At 41.9% G+C, this 23,318-nt stretch overlaps 1 protein-coding gene across 3 annotated transcripts in view; it reads right to left on the bottom strand.

The window, feature by feature from the left end:
- RBM33 (RNA binding motif protein 33) overlaps window positions 1-23,318 on the bottom strand; it is a 92,277-nt gene that overhangs the window by 33,422 nt on the left and 35,537 nt on the right. For all 3 annotated transcript variants that reach the window (XM_079996383.1, XM_079996382.1, XM_079996384.1), the window contains exons 11-15: window positions 17,141-17,291; window positions 15,303-15,634; window positions 13,703-14,041; window positions 11,825-12,112; window positions 8,468-9,097 (exon numbers count right to left, since the gene is read on the bottom strand). In XM_079996383.1, the coding sequence (XP_079852509.1) occupies window positions 8,468-9,097; window positions 11,825-12,112; window positions 13,703-14,041; window positions 15,303-15,634; window positions 17,141-17,291 (1,740 nt within the window). The remainder of the gene's footprint in view (window positions 1-8,467; window positions 9,098-11,824; window positions 12,113-13,702; window positions 14,042-15,302; window positions 15,635-17,140; window positions 17,292-23,318) is intronic.

Here is a 23,318-nt window from a genome sequence, read left to right as displayed (position 1 = left end):
CAATAACCACAAACCTGCTTCATAAGACCGTCATCACTACTCCGCCATACTAGTTTATACTGTCACAATTAGTACAATAACCTCAAATCTTAGTGCTTGCTATTCCACAGCCTAATGGATTTATTTATAGTGAAGGAAATACTAGAAGAACCGCCCATAAGTCAGCCATCACTAGCCCACGATGCATTTATATTTGATCTCAGGAACAAATACTAGTGTTAACATTTAATATATTTTTATGTTTCTATGTGTTACAATTGTACTGGGGAGATCAATGTAAAATATGCCCTTCAAACCCCTTAACCGCCATCACGTCTAGGCAACTGTGATGATAGAAGCTTCCTCTTCCATACATGATCCTTTAAGTTTAAGAAGCAGAGGAAGAAATAATAATAAATAGCGTCAGTCCACCTAATTCAAGGAATGGGCAAGGAACTTCATAATGGCTGGAGTAATTCCCTGGGATCAGCTCTCGCCCCCAAACGTCAAAGCTTCTGCCAGTTAGTGTCTTTCTCTCTTGCAGTGACCTATTTCTACAAGATCCCCCATTTGCCCATGTGGGGTTCAATTCTGTAGCACAAGCTTGTCACAAGTGCTTCCTTTTGCATGTGTTGTGCTTTAGTATCGCTGAAAAAAAATGTTAAGCGGGCACTAGATTTACTATTTTCATGATTTATGAGGATGCATTTATGGAGATTCAGGGGCGAAGCCAGACAGAGAATAAAGGTCATCTGCATGTACAAAAGGGATTTCAGTGACAAGGTGATCAAAGAGTGTGACGTAAAGGTTGGAGTGTTGGACTAGGACCAGAGACATGCATGTTCAAATCCCTACTAAGTCATGAAGCTCACCTAAGGCCAGTCACTTTCTCTCTCCCCAGGGATGCTGCAAGGATAAAATTGGGGACTGCGGGAAAAAGAAAGACCAGGCACCCAGAGTCCCTTGGAAGAAAGGTATAATAAAAATTGCTAATATATAATTGTGTTGTGCTGTCACTTGTGTGCAAATCGTGTGAACCCCTTTCCTGTCAAGTGCTGCTCCAAAGGAAGATGCCAGTAGTACACATTACAACTACTCTAAGTTTAAAGGAAAGGCCAGTATGGCTGAAAGGGAAAAATAGTCTAAGGACAGAATAACAGTACAATGAAAGCAGAAGGAAGGGGGCAAGCGGATACTGAGCCTAAGGGTGTTTAGTCAAAGAGGGTCTGGAAAGTAGGGGGCTGAGAGACAGAGGCAAAGGTTTGACAAGACTAGGCTCCGTTAAATACTATTCATTTGAGCCCCATTGCATTTAACTACTTTCATGGGTTTCAGTGGGACTTGGGCCCAATCCAGAAAGACAGTAGAATGAGATGGAAAAAGTGTCTGACAAGAATTCAGACTGCAGGTGGGGGATATCTATTGTTGAATGTTCCCTCCTATTGAAATCCAAATATAAATAATATAAATATATAAATATAAATAATATAAATAATATATAAATGCACATCAGGGAGAAAGTTTCTAGCACAGTCCACATGTTAGTTTTTTACTTGCATAGTGATTTATGTATGGGTGCATTCATGTCTGGGTGCATTGTCTATTTCACCCTATTTTAATACCCACCTAAACATTTAGCTCAAAAATCATTTAGTACAATGGTGGAATCCAACAGCACAACCCAGCTCTGAAAAAATATCCACTGCAGACCAGGTACAGAATGCAATTAAAGCTATGATGCAGACAAAGCACTGGTAACTCCCGAGTGATGAGGCTGGGCATTTACCCTAGCCCTGAATACTTGCAAAGGGCTCAGCAGTCCAAAAATACTGCCACTCTCACTTTGCACCCAAGAAGTTCAGAGGTCATGAGAGAATTCCTGGGTTCCATACTCTACAACTGCTAGATTAAGGGGGGGGGGGTTCCTACTGAGAAGACCTTACCAAAGAGGCCCCAAAATAATACAGCTAGCACTGAAGACCAAAAATAGTCCTTAGCAGACAATGCAACAAGCTTGAAAAGGAAGCAGAAAAGCAGTGAGTCATAGCAGCCATTCAGCCCAAATAGTAGCCCAATTCTGAATGGCCATTATCTAAAATCTTCCTCCTTGGCCAAGACTTCCTACTAAAAACCTGTTGCCAGCCCAAAAGGCAAATGACATGATATGAACACTCCTCTGAAGAATGAGTCACAGCAACTGAAGAACATAGTTTCTTATTTATCACATCAACAAGTAGTAGTATGAATGCAAATTTAACACCAAAATTTCTAAAATTCTCTTAAATTTATGGTTACTCTGGAAACTTCAATGTAAGCCAAAGAGGATGAGACACACAAAGATATTTCTGAGAAAGCTTTTACTACCATATTGATATATGCACCCAAGAAGCAGAGGCAAAGCAGAAGCATTGTTCTGAGCAAACAACAGTGAGTTAGGAGGTTGACTTCCTAGCGTAAACTTAACTCAGTGTTATCCCACCATATTCTTAGCAAGTGTTGGCAAACCTTGTGTGTCAAAAGTCAATCTGAAAGTGCCCATGTTGTGTCACTGATGTCACGATGTATTAAAAAAAATTCCACTGTGAATGACAGCATGAGTTTGCTAAGATTAATTATGCTTTTAAATTTATTTGTGCTCTGCTAAGTCAATATATTATGTATGTTTTATGTATACTGACAGCTATGTCCAACCCTATACAAAAAAAAAACCTACTCAAGGTGGCTTACAACAATTTAGAATTCTTATTATTTTATATGGGAGCTTATATGAGTATTCATTACCTAGACAAAACAAAGTAGTTCGTTAATGATCATACAAGTTTCCATCAAGTTTGTATAAATCTGAAAATGCACAGAACCAACAATTCTGAGGGAGAGAACATGATGTTGTCTAAAACAACCTATCCAGAGGAAGGTTTACTGATTTCAGTGGAGCTCACTCCACAGCAAATCTGCAGAACTGGAGCAGATGTGTCCAGTGTCTTGGTGGTGGGGTAGAATAATGTGGTGTCTTGGTGGTGGGGTAGAATAATCTTTTTTCCTTGCCACACCAACGCCCTCCAGAGACAAAGGTGCTGGCACCCCAAGGATCTGCAAGTCTCCATCAACATCTCTCCATCTGATGTCCACAAGGACAGAGAATAGAGAAGAAGGGAGCAAAATGGCAGACACCAGTTTAGGGGAGAGGGGGGGGGCTCTCTCTTCTAAAATGGCACCTAATTAATCAGGGGTACTTTTTTAATGGTCTGGAAGGTTAATAGATGAACCTATTTGATCAAACACTGCAGCCCTCTTTTTTTAAAAAAACTTCTAATACACAGTGTAAAAATGTAAATGTAAGTATATATTTTGTGCTCAACTTCCATGGTACAGTCTTCTTTGGGCCAAAAATTCAGTAAGGAAAGAGGTTCTCCATTTCAATATTTCTGTTTGAAATGTTCAAAGCATCCTGCAGATCAATGACTAAGTGATCAGGATTCCTGCCATGTGTGCTATTTGCATAATAGTTCTTTTCTCAAGGCAGAAAACTGACTTTTGACTTGCAGGGAACAAGTATCCCTAACCACAGCATAAAGGCAGCTTGAAATAAGAAAATTCCTACATAGAGAATATGGTTACAGAGAACAGCAAGCACAGGTGGGATTACGTACACTTGTGTTTTGCCTCATTCTCATTTGCTACAACAGGGGTAGGGAACTGGAATTACGTAGAAGGGCAGATCCTTATCTCCCCTACCCTGCACAGGCCAAATTTGACAGGTGAGTGGGAACACCACCTGTTAATCACCTAATGTCACAGTGGTGATGGAGTGCTTTGTACCACTGATCAGCTGATCATTGGCAATTCAGAGTGCTGAGCAGGACTCTTTGCAAGCCCATTCAAGGATTGGCTAGCTAGTTGCCCAGTGGGAACTCAGTAGTGCAGCCAACCCCAACTGGCTTGCTCTAACTGCCAATCAGTAGCATCTTCACCCGTCCTTCACCTGATATCACATATGATGTCAAGTGTGCGACTGGGGCAAGTGGTTTGGAGAAAACAGCCTTATGGGCCAAATTGGGATCTGTTCCCAGCTTAATTAAACTCATAACTCGGAGATCCCCACTCCTGTGCTACACAATAGGAAGCTTTGGCGAGCTGAATGGTCATTTCCCATTAATATCTGTGCGTCCCAACTGTCTCACCTGACATACATAGGTTTTCTGTGTGAAAAATAGGGAAGCTGATATAAATATGTTTCTTGACCAAACGTGAGAAGGGTAGTGCTTTCATAATACACTTCTAAAGGAGAAGATAGCTGAAGAATTATGACTTTTCTTCAAACTTCTGAAAACAATGGATTAAAGATCACAACGTCCAGAAAATGATGCAGTTGGCTTTGCAATAACATGCATTGGCACAGCGGTGCTGAAAGCACCAACATCAATATTCTTGTCAATGAGTCTGAACAAAAGCAAAAATGGAAACGCGTCTTCAACAGGCTGGTAGTTCTCAACACTTTCAGAAAGAGCTGCAATACCAGATCAATATACTGTTCAGCCAGAACATGATATAGCTGACCTAGATGAGTTCAGATTTTGATGGAACACTTACATTCAAAACCTTGACCCAAAGGAAGAATACATAGGTGCCTCAAAGGAGAATTACCAAAACATGCTCTAGGCAGGACTCAGAACTAGACATTCAGCAGGATTTGGGATGTCTACCTTACAGAGGGTTCTGACAGACTTAATCTTTGTGTAAGCTTAGACTAGCAAAATTGTCCAGACTGTCTCCCTTGCTGCCAATAACTCCCCTTTTCTCTGTGCAGCATGTGGAACAAAGTAACATGGTTGTAACTTTCTGACAAACTATTGAAAATTTAATCAAGCATCTTGATCTGAGTTTTCATGCTTAGTAGCAATTTTCTGTACAAAGGAATGTAGCTATACACCTGCCTGCACTGGAAAACTGGCTCACCCCTATTTAGAAGTTTAGAGGAAGATACAGCAAGTCCCTTAGGAACTCTGCAGCGTGAAATATGTCTGTGTATTGCAACAAGAGGAAATATATCACCCAAATATACCTAGCCTGATAAATTAGTCACAAGAGTAGCTAGTGGAAAATAAGCAAAGCACTCAATTCTTCCTTTCCCAGTCTCTCTTGTGACTAAAAAACAGACTAGCAAAACACTGTACTAACTAGAAATGAGCACTCTCTTCCCACTCCATCAACTCACTTGTTTCTATGCAGAGGGCTCCGTGAAGTCATGGGAAATGGTCAGATCACTCTGCCCCTTTTCCAGTAGTCTATGGTGTTTCTATGCTAGTTATGCAGGAAGCAAAGTCCATCCTACATGTCAAGGCTCCACCATCAACCTGCTGTGTCTCTGTGCTGGACAACTAAGTGCTGATACTCCTTTCTGTGGATCCAACAGGTTGTCAGCAGAGGCATCAATCATTCTAGATCTACCCCCAGCTTCCCGTGTGCCCATGCAAGAAATGTAGGAGTTTGGCCTGCTGAGTAACTAAGCACAGCAGTTGGAAACCTCCAGCTCATGAGCCTAATTAGGCCCACCTCTGAATTTGGCCCAGAAAGCCATTTTGGGCAAACCATGCCCACCTGGGCTTTCCCAATCTCTTATTTCTGATCTTAGTGTTAGTCTCACAGTATTTAAGTTCAGAGATAAGTGTGGCACTGTGGTACTTAACATTAAGATTGAAAATAAGCATCTGCTTCTAACTTTTACCCCCAAAGGACATGCAGAGGCCTATCTCCAATCTTAGAACTGTGGGACAGCGCTAAGATAAGAGATATGTCTGTGCTGATCCACTGGCATTACAGTTTCCGTCCTATGAGGTTGGGTGATTGGTAAGTTGGTGGCCCTGACCACCCTTCAAAACTGCCTGCAGGTGGTGGGCTTTGCCATCGCTGGTCTACCATAAAAACCCAGAAGGCAGAGAGAAGGAGCACTCTACTCTGCCGCCAGCTCTCTCAGTTGCAATGATGGATGCATAAGAGGGAGCCTCACTTCCTGTGCACCCAGTACAGAAACCCAGCAGGCTGCTGGAGAAGGAATGAAGCACTCCATGCCTCTGCCAGCAGCCTGCTTGCTTTCTCTGTCAAGTGGGGAACAGAGGGCTTCCTACCCTACAACCCTATAATGGGTTGTCAGCAGAAGGGCCAAACCCTGGGTTGTTGCCCACGCTGGAAGGAGAGAAGGTGAATAACCCCTGGCTGTCCAGCAAATAAATGCAGGTGGTTGCTAGAAGAGGGGCTGAACACTCCGTTTTCTTTCTGTAACCTCATGCACCTATGTCAAATTTCTAGTTGCCTATGGCGACCAGGCAAGTGGTTGAAAAAAGATTGCATATATCTGCTACACTGAATAACTGCAACAATTCGTTGTGGAGACTTCTTGCACTGGTATATATGATTTCAACAATCCTTTAGTTTTTACCAGTTGGAATTAAGGTTGCCTAGCTATTACTAAAGAATATAAGCCTGTCAAAATCTTGTAAGCGAAAGAGATTCCTCAAAGGATGACTATAATCTGAGCTGGACGAGATTCCCATCTGATACTTTAAGACAGGATACATTGGCCTCAATCCAAAGCAGCTCTATGCACGTGAAGGCTAGGACCATGCACACTCAGCTGGAGCTCTCTTTGAAGTTCCTGCCACAGCATCTCACACTGCCAAGGAGGCATGCCAATCTGCAATTTAAAAAGCAACTTGCCTCTTTAGCAGTGGGAGATGTTGCGGCAAAACATTTCGAAGAAAGCACTGCTTTCAGGCAGATGCCTCTCCTGTGCACAAAGCTTCTTTGTATTTTAACCTCCATACATAAACCGTCCCTCAAATGCCTGTCCAGCCTTTACAGGACAATCTCCAAGGAAATTCTACAGCCTCTCTGGGCTTCTTACTCCCCTGCTGAACTGATCTTACAACTAAGCTGTACTTAATAAGGAACATCTTAAAACAACTTCTCTGCACTCCGAACTATTTCAGTCTGAATCCTAACAATTTAACCATAGTGGTTAAAATGGGTGGGAAAATAGAGCTAATTATTTTTCTGGGAGAAAAACACCACCACTGCATGAAACAAACTAAAATAATTTCAGCTCACTCCTTAAGTTATTTCCAATGCTGTCCAACTCCACGAAACTGGATGAACCTTTACTAAAGGCTCAGCACTAAATAATGCCTCAAATATATCCCAAAGAATATTTCTGCAATAGGAGCAGATAACTTGTTTTGGCCAGTAGGCTGTTTGGCATATCTTGCCTGCGAGTGGATGAGAAGTCATGTTTGCTATGAAAAGGACTGAACTACAGAGTCTCATTTTTTCTGTTCAGCCTGTGATACACACTTAAACAAAATACACCCTTAGCTCAGTTCTACTTAGTCTTTATCAAGTACTTTCTGCCCACTTCTCTCGAGTACCATTTATATGCACCCTGTGGTGAGGTTGTTTGCTGACGCACAAAACAGGGCAGTACAACCTACATGGGGAGGGTGGAGAACTCCAAAGTGAAAGCTTTCCTGGCTACTATCCTGTGTATTGCAATACCAACAAAATCTGAGTCAGGGCAGAAGCCTGAATGTAATTTTATTGTGAACTAGTTCTCTGCCACTTGAAAAACAATGCACATAAACTTTGCTATTCTTGTCATCAGGAGACAGGGAGGGAGGGTGAGCGGAGAGAATATGGTTAAACATACACATAACTTCCCTTCAACTTAAATCCATTTCCTCATTTCTCACATTTCAAAATCCCTCAACAAAGTTTCTTATTTTCTTTCTAGAAGAGATATATACAGCTCTTACGCTTTATTCCTGAAAAATGCCGCATAAACCGCAGTTTATAACTCACTATTTCCTGGCCTAAAGGGGGACTTTACATATTTGCTACTTTCCCAAATGGAAATTATTCCTCAATTTATTGTCACTTTTCCTAAGGTCTGGCATCCTGTAATCAGGTAGTGACCTAAGCACAACTAAGTAGAGAGCAACAGCCCATACATAGGCTTCTATCAAAGGAACAAAGGAAGGAAGATCTTCTGGCCATAACCAAAAATTGTTAGTGTACAGTTCCTCTTCCACTGCCCTTTTTTGGCTGTGGTTAGTTACCAAATGTTTTTGATTTGGATCAAAATCAAATGAGAACATTCTATTAAGTCACCAGCATGTGGTCTGCCTCCTTTATGCTACTTGTGCTTACCCTGATCACTTGATCCATTTGGCGATCAGTTCAGCAAGACCATTCAAAATTACAATATGGGGAAACGTACATGTATGATATTGGGGGAAATGATTTAAAATAGCTATACACAGCTGTGACAGTTCAAAATTAACAGGAAGATTTGAAATGTGGGTTGTCGTCCCCCCCGAAGCCTGTGCTCATCCATCTCCATTTTCTTTGGGCCTTTGCAAATAACAACACCAACAGGACAGACAGGGACCACAAAAAAACACAAGAAAACAAAAGACAGACAAGCCTGGTAACTTACCCCTCCTGACAATTTAATCACCCTGACTTTGGTGCCGACATGGGGCCCATCTCCACTACCACTGTTTGCCCGCTGCATGACAGTTCTTTTCACCCCAGGCTTCAGTTCCTGAGGCTGGCCTTGTACTGATGCCACACGAGCAATCTGGGATGGGTTCAAGTGGGCTGCAGGAGGCTTTGTTTGCAACCCTTTGTATGGCAGCTGGAGCTCGTTTTCGGGCACTGTCCTAGTCTGTCTTAGCTGCTTCACTGTTTTTATTTGCTGTCCTTGAAATTGTGCATTATCTCCAGCCTGCGGAATATTTGGGGGCTTAGGCTGAAAAGCAGGGGGGTTTGGAGCTACTGGGTCTTGCTTTTTCACCATCAGCCTGCATTTCACATTTTGGCGAGGCTGTGCACCGGGAAGGGGAAGCAATGGGTTTCCATTGGTGGGCAACTGTGAAGTTTCTTCCTCCTGTTGTTGGCTTGAAGACTGTTGCTGCTGTGCAAGCCTTTCAAGCAACTCTCTTTTTCTAGCTCCAGCCTGAAGTTGCCGCCTAAGCTCCTTTTGTTTCAAGATCTCTTCTCTTAGGCGCTTCTGTTCTTCTATCTTTAAACGGTAAAGTCTGGTTTCTTCATCTTCATCAGGAAACTACAGAACATCAAAGGAAACAAGTTATAGGGATAGTAACTCCTATCCAGCTTTGTCAAATTTGGTTTTGCTTTTAAAAAAGAGAGTGCATTGATGGCATCCATTCCCAGGAGCATCTTAAATCAACTGAAATATGGTGCTAATGCTTTTAAATGACATAGCTACCAATGCAAGTTTATTACTAGGCAACCAATGAAGAGTCAAAAAATACATGACTCTAGTTTGGACTTTACTTAATGAAAAAAAAATCAGAATGCTGAAACTGAAGCCTTCTAAATCGGAACTCATTTAGAAGTTGCTGAAACCAATTAAACTATTAATATAATTCAAGATCTCAAAATATTGTTTCAAATGGAAGCTGTAACAATGCAGAGGCAGCCCACTGTCACATGGGTTTTATCTTGCTCTTTTCTGACAAACTAACAAAAGGTAGGGTGGTAAATGACCTGAAAGGCCCTGATTAGAACTATTGATTTTTCTTACAGAATTTTCAGCCTGATCTGAAACTCATTTGTCACACAATAATTGGTTATAATGAACAGCACAAGTCAATCTCTCTGACCTTGAACTCATGCACTCTCTTCAGAATTAAAATGTTGCCAAATGCAGTGTTGGAATATTAATGGTGTATCAGGAATGCCTTTAATATTCCAGCCTTAAGCTTTTCTGAAAGTATTATACCCTTTGTGCATCAAATAACCTTTCCAAAGGGCCTAAAATTCTGGCAGAAAACACATTCTTACAGGAAGCTACAGGGAAATCAAGAACATCAAAAGAAAAGCTGCTTCCAAGTGTTGCTCCTGAGTTTGCAAGTTTCAACAGGACAAACGTTAAAGGATAATATAATAGGCTAAGAACTGTTCCTTATTAAACACTACAATAGTTTAACCCCCTAAAGCACCAACCAGATATGCTTTATTTAGTATACATCTTGAAGAAACCTCATTCGGCACACAGCAGCTTAGATCACCAGCACTTGGAAGCAGTGAAAAAGTGGAAGATCCTGCACCATGGAATCAATGTAACATTGCTTGAACTAGTTTCACTCACATATTGCTTTCACAAAGATTCTCTTACGCAATGTTCATGTTTAATTGGCAGGTAAGGTGTTTAAAAAGTCATCAGCTGAAAGTGTATGCAGGAGAAACTGGAACCTATCAGTTACAATTGCATACTATTTTGAATTTGCTAGGCTCATCTTAATATCGGAGTTCCCCTAACAATGTGAGTAAATAGGTCCCCATTCCCATTTACCATATTTCTAACTCAGATTAAGATGCTACATGACTCCATGGCAGAGTTGGCATTGAACCCAAGGGTACCACATCTAACTCTCTGCCCACGGGACCACACTGACTTTGACCATCTGAAACAAAAAACTGAGAACACTGAAAATAGCCATCCATCCAAAGTGCAATTAGCAAGCTTTCCATCTCGCAGGGTAAAGTACTTTAGTCTAAGTTTTACGGGCCAATTCAACTAAAGTGATCTATTTCACTGAGTACAGTTACTCTATATTCTGTAACAACTGATCAGAAAAAACATCAGCATTCAGTAGTTAGCATTTACAGTGACAAACCATTGATATTCATCATTCGAGCCTATCTGTAAGGGATAATAACAGGAATTAGCAGCTATATAGTTATTTAGAATATTCAAAGCATTGTCTCAGTAATTTTTACAACAATCCCGCAAGGTAGGCTCAGTATTATGCCTATACTACAGGAGAGTGACTGAGGATAAGACACTGTGTCTCATTTAAAGCCATAAAAGCTCAGTTTGCGCATTATGCTAAGTCAAACCATGGCTTAGCATGAACAGTTGAATGTGCAGGCTCTCAGAGATTGTGGTCACTCTGGTCCTCTTACTGTTACTGCATTGAGCTCAGCATGTCTAATGAACCCAGGTTCATGGTTTAGCTCTCTCCACACAGACTATGATTTGTAACCAAGATTTGTCCTGTGGGTTACAGCCAGTGCTTGGTTTGGGGCAGCTAAACCATGAGCCTAGGTTCATATAAGCTGCTAAGCGAAAGCATGACTTAGTCTGGTCCAGCACAGCAGAACCAGCAGATGAGCAAAGCAGTCACAATCTCCTCTCAGGGAGCCTGCACAATTGCTCTGTGCTAAGCTATGGTTTGGCTTAGAGTCACATGCAACTGAGTTTCTAGCAAGTTCATCGTGGGTTCCACCTAGGGACTTTTAATAGTACTTTCACAGTAACTTGGTTCTCCAAAATCACTCAATGGTATTCAAGAGATATAGGCAATTCTTGTTTCCACAAAAACAGAATTTCATTATTTAATATTATCACTGCATCTTGCCAACAGACAGGATAACATCAGGGAAGGTTGACCCATGACCTATGGACCACATCTGGTGGCTCAGGGGAAGAGCTTCCCATATACCCCATTCCAAATGGACTTCTCCTTTAGGCTCCATCTTCTCATTCCAGTAAAGTGCACACTTGACTCTCAAGACTGGTGACAGTGAGCTCCAATTCCTGATCACGGCTTACAATAAGAAACTTTTGCTGTAACAGATGTAAGTGTAAGTCACAGGTGTGCCTTATGTTTTTCAGCAGATGAGGGAATCACCAACATATAAGTTGGATTGTGTGCGCTGGTAAAGGTGTTTCTTCTATCTCTCCAGTTTACTGATCTGTGCCTGCCTGGAAACTAGGATAGATGCAGAAAACTATGTAACATAGACAGAGGAGAGGCCTTACCTCTGGCTCAGATTTGATCTCCACTTTAGGTTGTGCCACTGGAATAACTGCTCTAGGCTTTGTCTCAGTCCTTCCCTGTTGGTTCTTCACACTAGCAACAGGTCTTGCAGTAGGCATGGTACTGGTAATGGGTTTTACTTGAGCAGCAGGTGCTGAGGTTCTTCGGTTGTTAGCAGCCTCGATTGCATGCAAAGGTGCTATCGGCAATTCCCGCAAGTTACTGTTCCTTGGAGCAGGTGACTGGAGTTGCTGATTTGGACGCTTCACCATGTTTTGTGTTGGTGTGTTCTGAAAAAAAAATCAACATTAAAAACCCCCTGATAGCATTGAGTTTTTAAGTATGCAGATTTTGCTGTAGCTTAACTGATAACATACGGAGATTCTGAATCACCTTTCTTTGTGCAGTCATTTCTATAGCAAATGCAGGTCTATAGTCCCCTTTGCCATGCTAATGGTACTAACAGCCTTGGATAAGCTTTGAGGAATGGAATCTTCCAAAGGAAGAGCAGACCAAGCAACAGAACTAACAGCTAGTCAGGTGTCCAGTGAAATTATCTTTTTCCCCAGCACAGAATTTTCTGTGGCAGAGAAGGTATCAACCCTGCAGAGGGCCTCAAGAAACACAGGTGAACACAAACAGAAGGACAAAGCAGTGCTAAGCAGTTTGAAAATTCTTTAGCACAGCAAAGGAAAAAGTCAACCATGGATTGACAAAACTGCAGGATTTGTGACTAGAAGTGAACAAATGTGGCCAACTTCACCTCCAGACACAGCCTTCCTTAAATAATTTTTCTAAGCGCGCGCGCGCGCACACACACACACACAGCCAGTCCTACACATCCTTGCCTTCTTTTCTTTCAAAACCTTGCAGGCAAACTACATGGCAAAGCCTCTCCTGAACTGTCATCACTTCTTTGCTGCACTCTCTACTGCCAGTTAACCTGCTCAACATCATCACTGCAGTTGGGAAGCCAATCCTTGTCCCTTTCCTTTCTCACTTTGCCCCCATGTGTCTTAACTTCATTGAAGCATTGGCAGTAGGGCTATTTCTGCTTTCTAGCTATCACTGCTAGTACTAAAGAAGTATCACTTAGTAACACAGGTAGGGCTGCAATGAATCATTTGCCTGCTCACTACTGGAATGTTCAAATTGCGCTCCCTTGGAAGGGGAGAAAGAAAGAACCCTTAACATGGCATTGAGAAAGCTGCCCATGGAAATCTCTTTTCCTCTGTGCTGCTTTGGACAGCCCAATAGTAGTAAGATTACTCGGCCTCTCAAACTCAAGATAACAATCTCAAGACACTGTCCAAATAATAGTGTTCTTTTTTTGATCGTAATACTAAGCAAGGGGTGGGGTGGGGTTAATGGGTTGTTGTTTTTATTTTGATTAAATATTTTGTGGTTTTATATTCTGATTTTGTTCTGTGAACCGCCCTGTGGACCTCCAGATATAGGGCGGTATATAAACTGAATAATAATAATATTGCCAAGGCAGCCGAATTTAGCACGGAAGGAGCGTCACAGAGGCTGTGCAAGAGATAAGCGACAACACTAATAGTGTCACACCATACAACAGGGGCATCTAATCCACAGACCTGCAAGTGGCTCTTCAAGAGGTTTGCATTTGCCCTCAAAACACACGCACACTCCCCAAGCCTCCTCATTTTTTAAGAAAACTACTAGGGTTTTTGTTATTTTTTATTTCAGGCAACAACTGGGGTTTGCATTCCAGGTTATCACACACATCAGTGGAATGCACATAAGCCCGCCCCGCCCCACGCCCTTCTGGGTCCGAAAACAGCCTGCACATGCAGTCGTGTGTTCTTTGAACATGCGCAAAACGGGAGTTTTCTGTACTGTATTTAAATGTCACTTACATGCCTGGCCTTTACCAGACCTTGTCGCTGCTGACACTGCATCCGATTGCTGCTTGACTGCTGCTGCTGTGCCTGCATGTGAGGTCTAAACTGGGATGGGGCAACAGAAATCAGAGGCTGGGGGGGCACTGCAAGGAGATGGTGCTGCTGCTGGTGTGGCTGGTGCTGCTGGTGTGGTTGATGCTGCTGCTGCTGGTGGTGCTGCTGGGCTGTTTGTGGATGCTGCTGGTGTGACTGCGGATGCTGCTGATGCGGCTGTTGATGCGGCTGTGGATGGTGCTGTTGCGGCGGCTGTGGATGCTGCTGATGCTGTGGCTGCAAAGGAGGGTGCAAGGGCCCCTGCACGTTTTAAAGGAAAGCACACATGAGCTGCAAACTCAAAAAAGGCCTGCTCCTAAACATTCAAGCTGTAAGTAGCTAATAGGATTTAACCAGCACTTTGTATATCACCATTACTATAACCATCAAAGAAAAGGCTCTTATTAATAAGCACATCACCACCCAATTCGAGTCTAAAGTTAAGTTAGGCTAAATTAAAGTGCTGTACTGCACATAAGCATTATGTTTCAGCGGCTCCTTTTTAAAAATAATAATAATGAAGAAGTCTAACTGGAGTCTGAACATTTCCTACAATTACTAAAGCACAATAGTTAAACTTTAAAGTAAGCTTAATTTGTGAAAGGAATGCATGACACCAGCCATTGTGTATTTATTAGTATCCTCAAATGAAAAACAATAGTACCAGCAGAGGGTGCTCTAACCTTTATGGTGAGCTAATATGGCTGTTTTCTAGATGCATGCTTAATCTATTCACTGTACAGGAACTTGTTTTTAAACAATAGATTATTTTCATATTTCTTCTGGAATAAATCAATTTAGGAAACCATAGAATATTGAACAAAATGTTGCATTACAAACTTTTCTAATCTCATTAGCTGTGAACAGCCTTGCAAAAATCAAAGCAGTTTAATATCTTCACTTTGAAGCACTATGCCAATACAAAGTTGCCACTAAACCTTGTAATTCAATTAGCACTGGGCACAGGGGGATAAATATGTTTTCATGCTTGGCACAGCAATAAAAAGGCACATTTAAATTTCATCTATATTTTGTACCATCAATTCAAACATTAAACATTCAGCTCTGTGCACAGGAGAACTTCTCAAAGATTTCCACACTTCCCTGCATAAGCAACAAACAGTTTGAGGCTCTTAAGGAATAGCTAAGATGAAAAAAGTAAGCACCTGCACAAACTCACTTTATTCTTAGGCCCACAGCTAAAAAGATCAAGAGAGAGGAGGGGGTCAACTAAATGTGTTTGTTACATGCTTTAAAAGTCTCTAAAAGAGGGCAAAAGGATACTGGGGGGAAACTGGACATTAATTTCCAAGCACTCATCAATACAGTTACCATACTTTTTGCAGCAATTAGGGGATGGCAGGTCTAGGTTCTGCCCTGCTGATCAAAGTGGCGTGAAAAGGGTGCTAGAGTAACAACTTTTGGGCAGCTTTGGAGGCATTGCACTTTTGGGAACTTAGGTTGAAGCTGTCACAATATGTCTAAATGCAGATTCCTAGGAACTCTAGCTTTCGTTTCATACCTGCATGTTGGGCTGTGTGAGAGTTGTCAAAAACGGCTGGCCTGGCACCTGCATGAACGACTGCCTGGGAGGGAGGAAAGGTCGTGCATTTGCTGCTCCAGGCTGGTTGAAGTGAAGGACTCCCACGGGGCCCTGCGGCTGAATGTTTGGCCTCACCATCCTCTCTCTGGGGAACATGTGCTGCTGCCCCTGCTGGTTAAAACCTGGTCCAGGCTGACTGAAAGGGTGCGGGTTTTGGTTGGGAATGGGGTGGGCGCTGTTGAGGAGTGGGGGCGGTAGAGGAGGAGGAGGGCTCCGCTGCTCAAACAAGTGGTGGCTGGGAAATCTTGGCTCTGTCAGAAACAAAATGCAGTCATAAAACCAATCTATCCATGGAGCAAACTGAACAGCCTTCCTAGTCCTCACACCCCTGCTTCAGATAACGCTCACATAGGAAGCTGCAATATTAGTTTAAACCAGTGTTCTCCAACCTAGCGCCCTCCAGATGTTTTACAGTACCACTCCTATCAGCCCCAGCCAGCACAGCATACAGCAGAATGGCAGGAACTTGAACCCAAAACATATGGAAGGCACCCGGGTTGGGGAAAGCCAGGTTAGATTATTGGGTCCATCTAACCCAATATTGTCTGCACGGACTGGCAATGGCTTCTCAGGATTACATGAAGAGGTTCCTTTAGCATTATCTGCTCCTTTTTGTTGGATCTGTGCCACCTTCTGCATTCAAAGCATGTGATTTGCCACTAAACGAAGATCCTTTCCTCACAAAACATTCTAGACTGCACAGATGTTACAAAAGGGGCTTGGAGAGATACATACTTTTGCTTCTTTTATCACTCTCTAAGAGCCTTAGATATCTGGAGTAGATACCTGGGTTAGAGAGGACCACTAGGTCCCTGTAATTCAAAACCCTTCTCCAAAACAGGAGGAACGCTCTCACCCCAATCAACCCACAGGTAAGTCCTGCAAGCAGAACTATTCATGTCTTCATGGAAAATCAATAGGGGAAAGATGGTTTTGGTTGGAAGTCCTGTTGTTTTACTGAAAGCAGCCACCAGCAACAACTAACACAATTAAGGGTTGTACAATGAGTTACAATGGAAGAGAAATCCAAGTTGCGCCTGTGAAAGTTTTCATCATTTTTTCAGTTGACATCTTAGAAGTTTTCTTCTTACATATATGTTACAATAATGTATAAGCCAGTAAACATGACTATGTTAAAAATTTAGAGGAGAGAATCGGGTAAGTAATATTGTGGTACCTAATTGCTAAATCCCTAGCTCCAGATATAGGAGGATTTGCCAGCTTCAACAATGGCCTAGAAGTGACAGGTGGGAAAGTGACTGCGTATAAGTGTGACAATGGGAAATAATTAAATAATTCAATTCAAATCCAGAAATGGCAGGAGGAACCTGGAGATTCCTCATGGTTTCTGAGGACACTCTTTCTGGAGCCTGAAGAGGGCATTAGTGAAGGCAGAGGATGCCCCAAAGAGATTGGATAAGCAGCGGGAATTTGTTTATGCTGCTCAGCCTCCCCGCCTAACAGCTGTGGGGGGGGGGGCAGCGCAGCAGTAACAGCCGCTTTCCTGTGTGTCTTCCAGCCTCCTGCCATCGCCATAGCTTCAATTCTAGTTGTGGATATTTTTGGAATACAGTATTTTCTATATGGATCGAAGAGAGCAGCAGAGAGGGTGTTTAAAGGGTGCTTAGAGGGTGCTCCCCACTTTATCCAATTTCACTTTTACACACGGGGGCCCAGAACATGACCCCCATGTAAGTGGGGGGATGCCTGTAGTTAAGACAACAAGCTGCCGCTTCTGATGCTAGACAGGACACTACCTCCCATGAAGAAAGGCTCTCTATCTTGTGGAGGCGGTGGTGGCAGAGGGGGTGGTGGTCCTCTCCATTGATCCTGGAGGGAGAGTCTTGGGGCTTGATTGAAGTTGGTAGGAACAGGTCCAGGGGGGTTCTGCTGAAAGTCTGGAGGACCCTGAATAATACAAGGGGACACACGGAACACAAATGGAGGTTAAAATAATCCTGAAGCATTTCTTCTATGGCTCATTTATTAGATTAATTTTATTCTTTTATCATCCTTCCGCTCCCAAAGCAACGTACAACATCTCTAAAATTGAGTAAGTACAAAATATTACATGAAATCCTATGAAAACTTCTTACATAGCCTAACTATTGAGAATATTTATTTATTTTATAGGAAAAGATTAAAATACCTTTCTGTAATCTCTATAAATTGGCAACCCTACTGAGTCATATCTTTCACTGTGGCAGTGAACATGGAACCTAAGCACAATATCTTTACAATGAATTCAAAATGTTTTAATAATCACAGCAGCACCACAGGAATGCCATCTCTTTTCAAGCTTAGTGAAATCCATGCAATTATTGACCTTCTATCCCATTAATCCAAAAGTCTGAATGTCTACTTTAGAAAATGCTCCTGACATTTATCTCTTTAAACCATGCTATTCTTTGCTATCTATTTAGTACAACCTAAGCAACCAAAATGAAGCTACTTTAATTTTCTGGATGTCATAAATTGATTCTCCCCCCCCCCATTTCTGAAGTAAAGAAATCATATTTCCAGAATAACAGGGAATCAACATTTCACAAAGCACATAACCCTAAATACTTAAGCATCTGAAGCATTCGTTACAGACAGGATACAGAAAAATTAACATAGATTTGCCACCCTTGGTTTCAAATAAATGCTTCAGACTGATATTCAGCTATTTCACAATCAGCAAAGGAAGGAGCCATTTAAAATTTAAGCTCAGTAATTGATTTCCCCCCTTTTGATTCTATGAACGAACATGCCATATCATATACTAAAAAGACAAGGACCATTTATGACACAAACACCCATTAACTAAATTAGTGGGAAGTAATATTATGTTGTCACATCTCTTCTTACAGCACATCAAACAGTCAAGAGTATTCTCAACTCAGCAGCGTTTTCAGGTAAGCATCTAAAAATCAGTATTACCCACAATCAGTATGTTTCCTTACTATTACCGTACAGGCTTAAAAACAACAACAAAGATTCCTGGACAAATTTAAGGGCTGCAAGGAATAAAGTACAATTAAATCCCACTTCAACACACACAAAGTTAGTGGGGAAAATTGTTCTGCATATGAGTAAGAACTGGACTATTAGAATTATAGTGCTTAATTTGTGTGCCAGCTTTTACTCTGGTTCTGCTACATTTCAAAGAGCCACGTTCTAAACTGGATGCTGCTCCAGCACACAGGATGGTGACAGCTCCCATTACAGAGCTCGAAGGTGGTGGCATCCCCTGCTCTGAAATCTACACTTCTGTTCCCGTGCTTAGCTGCCCTTTATAAATGTATGCATACAATTGTCCATAAATTAGTCCTGTTAGCCCAACTACAATTTTTCATTTTATGGTTGGGGGGGGGCTACATTTTTTAGTCAACTAAACACAAACTTGAGTTACAGAAAAACAGGCTTCTACTACCTACACACATACACAGGTCTCTCATGCGCTAATCATTTATTTACTTGCACCATTAAATCTTCTATCTCTTTCTGAAAACCTGAAGCACAGTATACACCACTAGGAACTCTGCAACAGACATTAGCTACAGATGTGTTGCATTAATAGGGGGAAAATACAAGTACAGTACAATTCTGTGGACTGTGAAACATTTAAGTGGCCTTGGGTCCATGGATATACCATGCACAATTCTACAGTCACAGTTAAGGACACCGACAAATATAATATCAAAATAGCCTACTTCTTTCAGAATCTGAACCAAGGTTCTTTGATAGATATTTAACTGCTAACGTTTTACACTCCTGTTAAATTTAGAAGTCAGAATGCTATTTTTTGTGCTCAGCAACATATGTACCACAAAGAAAACAAGCATACGGGAAACATAATAAATTCTGATATGCACAGTAGTTTCTCCTTTCCGTGCCCTCACATAGGCAGTTTCAAAGAGCCACAAGATGCTAAAAGTAACATTCATTTGTAAGCGGATAAAATTGATCTTGATTTTTTACATGGCCTAAATCGTAACACTGCAAGAATGTGCTTTGGGATAATGCATTTTGGGCATTTGCTGCCGTTTGTTTGTCTCTTTGTTTTTTTCCAAACCCACCAAGTAAACTGAAGAGGGTCATGGCTTTGCAGAATACATATAGTTGTGATCTTAACCAGGGAGAGAGCCAGATACTCCCCAAACTTCTGCTACCCCACCCCACTCCCATCAAAAGCACAGTCCAGCTGCACAATCCCACAGGTCTGGCTTTCTGGACTAAGAGTTCAAAACATTACATTCAACAGTGTTTGCTACATGATATTCACTTAGAAATCTTTAGAGCTTGAAGGCTGCAAGCCTCTTATGCTCATTTAAACAGTGGCTCATTTCAAAGCATCTGACAGTTTATAGTAAAAGGATTTATAGATTTCCACACACTAGTATTTAAAAGGCCTCACTTTACTGCCTTGGGTTCCATAATGGTAAAAATAGCCAGGATATAAATGTAATGAAATAAATAAAAGCATAAAAAGGTAAAGGACCCTTGACAGTTAAGTCCAGTCGTGAATGACTCTGGGGTTGCGCGCTCATCTCGCTTTACTGGCTGAGGGAGTCGACGGTTGTCCACAGACAGTTTTTCTGGGTCATGTGGCCAGCATGACTAAGCCGCTTCTGGTGAAACCAGAACAGCGCACAGAAACGTCATTTACCTTCCGGCCGGAGCAGTACCTATTTATCTACTTGCATCTTGACGTGCTTTCAATCTGCTAGGTTGGCAGGAGCTGGGACCGAACAATGGGAACTCACCCTGTCGCGGGGATTTGAACCTCTGACCTTCCGATTGGCAAGCTCTAGGCTTAGTGGTTTAGACCACAGCGCCACCCACGTCCCAAGTAAAAGCATATACAGTCTCAGTCATCCTTAAACCGGCCCTGCAAAGTAGATTAGTTTGTTCCCATACTGTAAGTGGGTCGGCTACAACAAGATATGGTAGATTGCCTAAGGCTATGTAGTGAGTTTATGGCAGAGGGCCAGCCAGACAACTCAGACCTAGAGCTTAATCTCATAGCCACAAACTGTCTATACATAATAGCTTTCAAACCTTGAAGTTGTGAAATTAGGGCTGTCACCTTATTAGTTGATTGGTTGAGGCTTTTTAAATAGATTAAATCTGTTTATGAATGAACCAATAATTTATTGCGGACAGGAAGCACATATTTTAGTTGATACATGTAGTGATCAGAGCAGGCATCATCCCAGAAGAGGCACAAAGAAGAAGTGTGGTTTTTGTATAAATGTGAATTCTTAATAATCCGTGTGTATTGTCCAATTGATCAGGGACAACATTTCAGTCAATCAAAGAGTTTATTGTTGCTTAAGAACTGACTAGAATCTGAAGCCTTGCGTGACATTTAATAATGCCAGCCTTTGCCTATCACTAATTAGATGTTGCAAGTTATAGGGCTAACCAATGCCTATAAAAACGATTCATCAAGCATTGTTCAGCCATTCTTCTTTGCATATGTACTTCCATTATGCATCATATCACAGGCTTAACCAGAATGTTATTGATTACTTTTGCAAAACCTCAGCACTAGGTAACTTCTGTCTACAGTTTGTTATAGAGATCTGAATGGCTCATTGAGCATGACTTCCACATACGCAGGCAATCCTACTTTCTGAAAGAACATGAGATAAGGTTACCCTAATCCTGTCAAAGAATTACACTATTTTGCTTTCCTTTTTATCCTCTCAAATATCCCCCCTAGTTAAGAAATTAACATTCTCTCTCATACAATTCTTACAGAAATTGTACTTTTACTTTTCGGCATCTCTTGTTAATTACATGATGTTATCTGTTATAATCTATTCATGAACCACAGATAACTTTGGCTACCAATAAGAGAAAACTTAGCATAAATTGCTTAGCACAAAGTTAATCTTATAAAGCAAGGCATAAAGAGGATCTAACAGCTATTATATGACTTATCAGCTTTCCTAAAAGGGTCACTCTATACTTTTTTTCAAAGAGACTAATTAAATACCTTAACAATGTCATTGAAACTTCACGAATCTTTCAATAAATTACACCCTGTCTCTACAACATGTTTTCATTTATTAATCTCACTTAACATGCAAAGAGGCTAGAAGAATGCCACTGACACCAAAGTAGGGATACTCTGTTAATTCTTATTAAAAATTGTATAAATGCAAAGAATCAGTGACTATAACCTATGACATGATTAAAACTATAGCTATCTGTCACAAAATGTTAATCCTCTTACTTTAGCATCCACTGGACTTTGGCTTTTCTTGGGTAAATGACCTTAGTTCAATTCAATCACCACAGGGTAAGATGCACGCAGAAATGTAACATGCAGATCCCTTCAATGTATGGCTCCACAGCCATCATGTTCTCAGCAAACCACCATGCCCAAATGCATGTTGGCTTTGGGCTTCATGATAAGCTTAATTTTTTTAATTTACTGAGTTCTGCACCAATTAAAGGTAAAGGTAAAGGTACCCCTGCCCGTACGGGCCAGTCTTGACAGACTCTGGGGTTGTGCGCCCATCTCACTCAAGAGGCCAGGGGCCAGCGCTGTCCGGAGACACTTCCGGGTCACGTGGCCAGCGTGACATCACTGCTCTGGCGAGCCAGAGCCGCACACGGAAACGCCGTTTACCTTCCCGCTGGTAAGCGGTCCCTATTTATCTACTTGCACCTGGAGGTGCTTTCGAACTGCTAGGTTGGCAGGCGCTGGGACCGAGCAGCGGGAGCGCACCCCGCCGCAGGGATTCGAACCGCCGACCTTTCGATCGGCAAGTCCTAGGCGCTGAGGCTTTAACTCACAGCGCCACCTGCGTCCCCTCTGCACCAATTAGATGCATGCAAAAAGGAAGCAGGGTCCACTCTCTGGTTCTTATACCCAAGGGTGACTTACTGTATGTGGCGAAAGAAGTATTTTAAAGTAGGTGAAATTCTAGATTGCTTTTTGGGATGACAAGCATTCCCATCTCTGGAGGGGAAATGACTAAAACCAATCACCTTCGGAGATGCCATCTGAAGATTTGGCGCATGGAGTCGCTAATATTTAGATGAATTTGAGCTCTGTCTTTCCACACAAACTGAATCAGGGGAGGTTGTACAAGTGCTGGAATCTGGAGGCAGTGATGCGCTGGAGAAAGCCTAATAAACTGAGGCTGAATCCTAACAAGACTGTGGGTAAGATGGCTTTGGGGTCTTAGAATACCTGGGGCCCAGTATACCTGAAGGAGCATCTCCACCCCCATCGTTCAGCCCGGATGCTGAGGTCCAGTGCCAAGGGCCTTCTGGTGGTTCCCTCATTGCGAGAAACAAAGCTACAGGGAACCAGGCAGAGGGCCTTCTCGGTAGTGGCACCCGCCCTGTGGAACACCCTCCCATCAGATGTCAAAGCGATAAACAACTACCTGACATTCAGAAGACATCTTAAGGCAGCCCTGTTCAGGGAAGTTTTAATGTGTGACATCTTAGTATATTTTTGGTCTCTGTGGAAGCCGCCCAGAGTGGCTGGGGAAACCATTTGTTACCTGGAGCAGTAAAATGGGAACACATTACACTAATCCTGAGCGCACTGCAGTGTTGGTACTAATGCACAAACCTTCATACCCTTCATGAGTATGGCCTGTGAGGGGAGAGACTCCATCAGGCAAGGCCTCCTTCCACCTGCCTTGCTCCACCCTCTAGTCTCTGCTTCTCAATTTGTATTATTTTATGTACTGTGGCTTGCCATTGTTTTATTGACTATAGTTTAGAAATTATTTATTGTAACTGTTGAGTGGATTTCTGTTTAACTTCTATATGTTATTATTATTTAATACTATTCTAATGTTTGTTGAATTTTACATTTTTGATGTAGGTTGCCAATTTTAAAGTTTTATTATCACATTTTTGTATTGTATTAGATTGTTATAAAATGTACATTTTTTGTTTCTTCAGCTTGTAAACCGCCTT

Source organism: Podarcis cretensis (genome assembly GCF_951804945.1).
Source record: "Podarcis cretensis genome assembly, chromosome: 12".
NCBI classification, from domain to species: Eukaryota; Metazoa; Chordata; class Lepidosauria; order Squamata; family Lacertidae; genus Podarcis; species Podarcis cretensis.
Note: the sequence above shows the minus strand (reverse complement) of the source record. Positions and strands in the feature narration are given on the sequence as shown.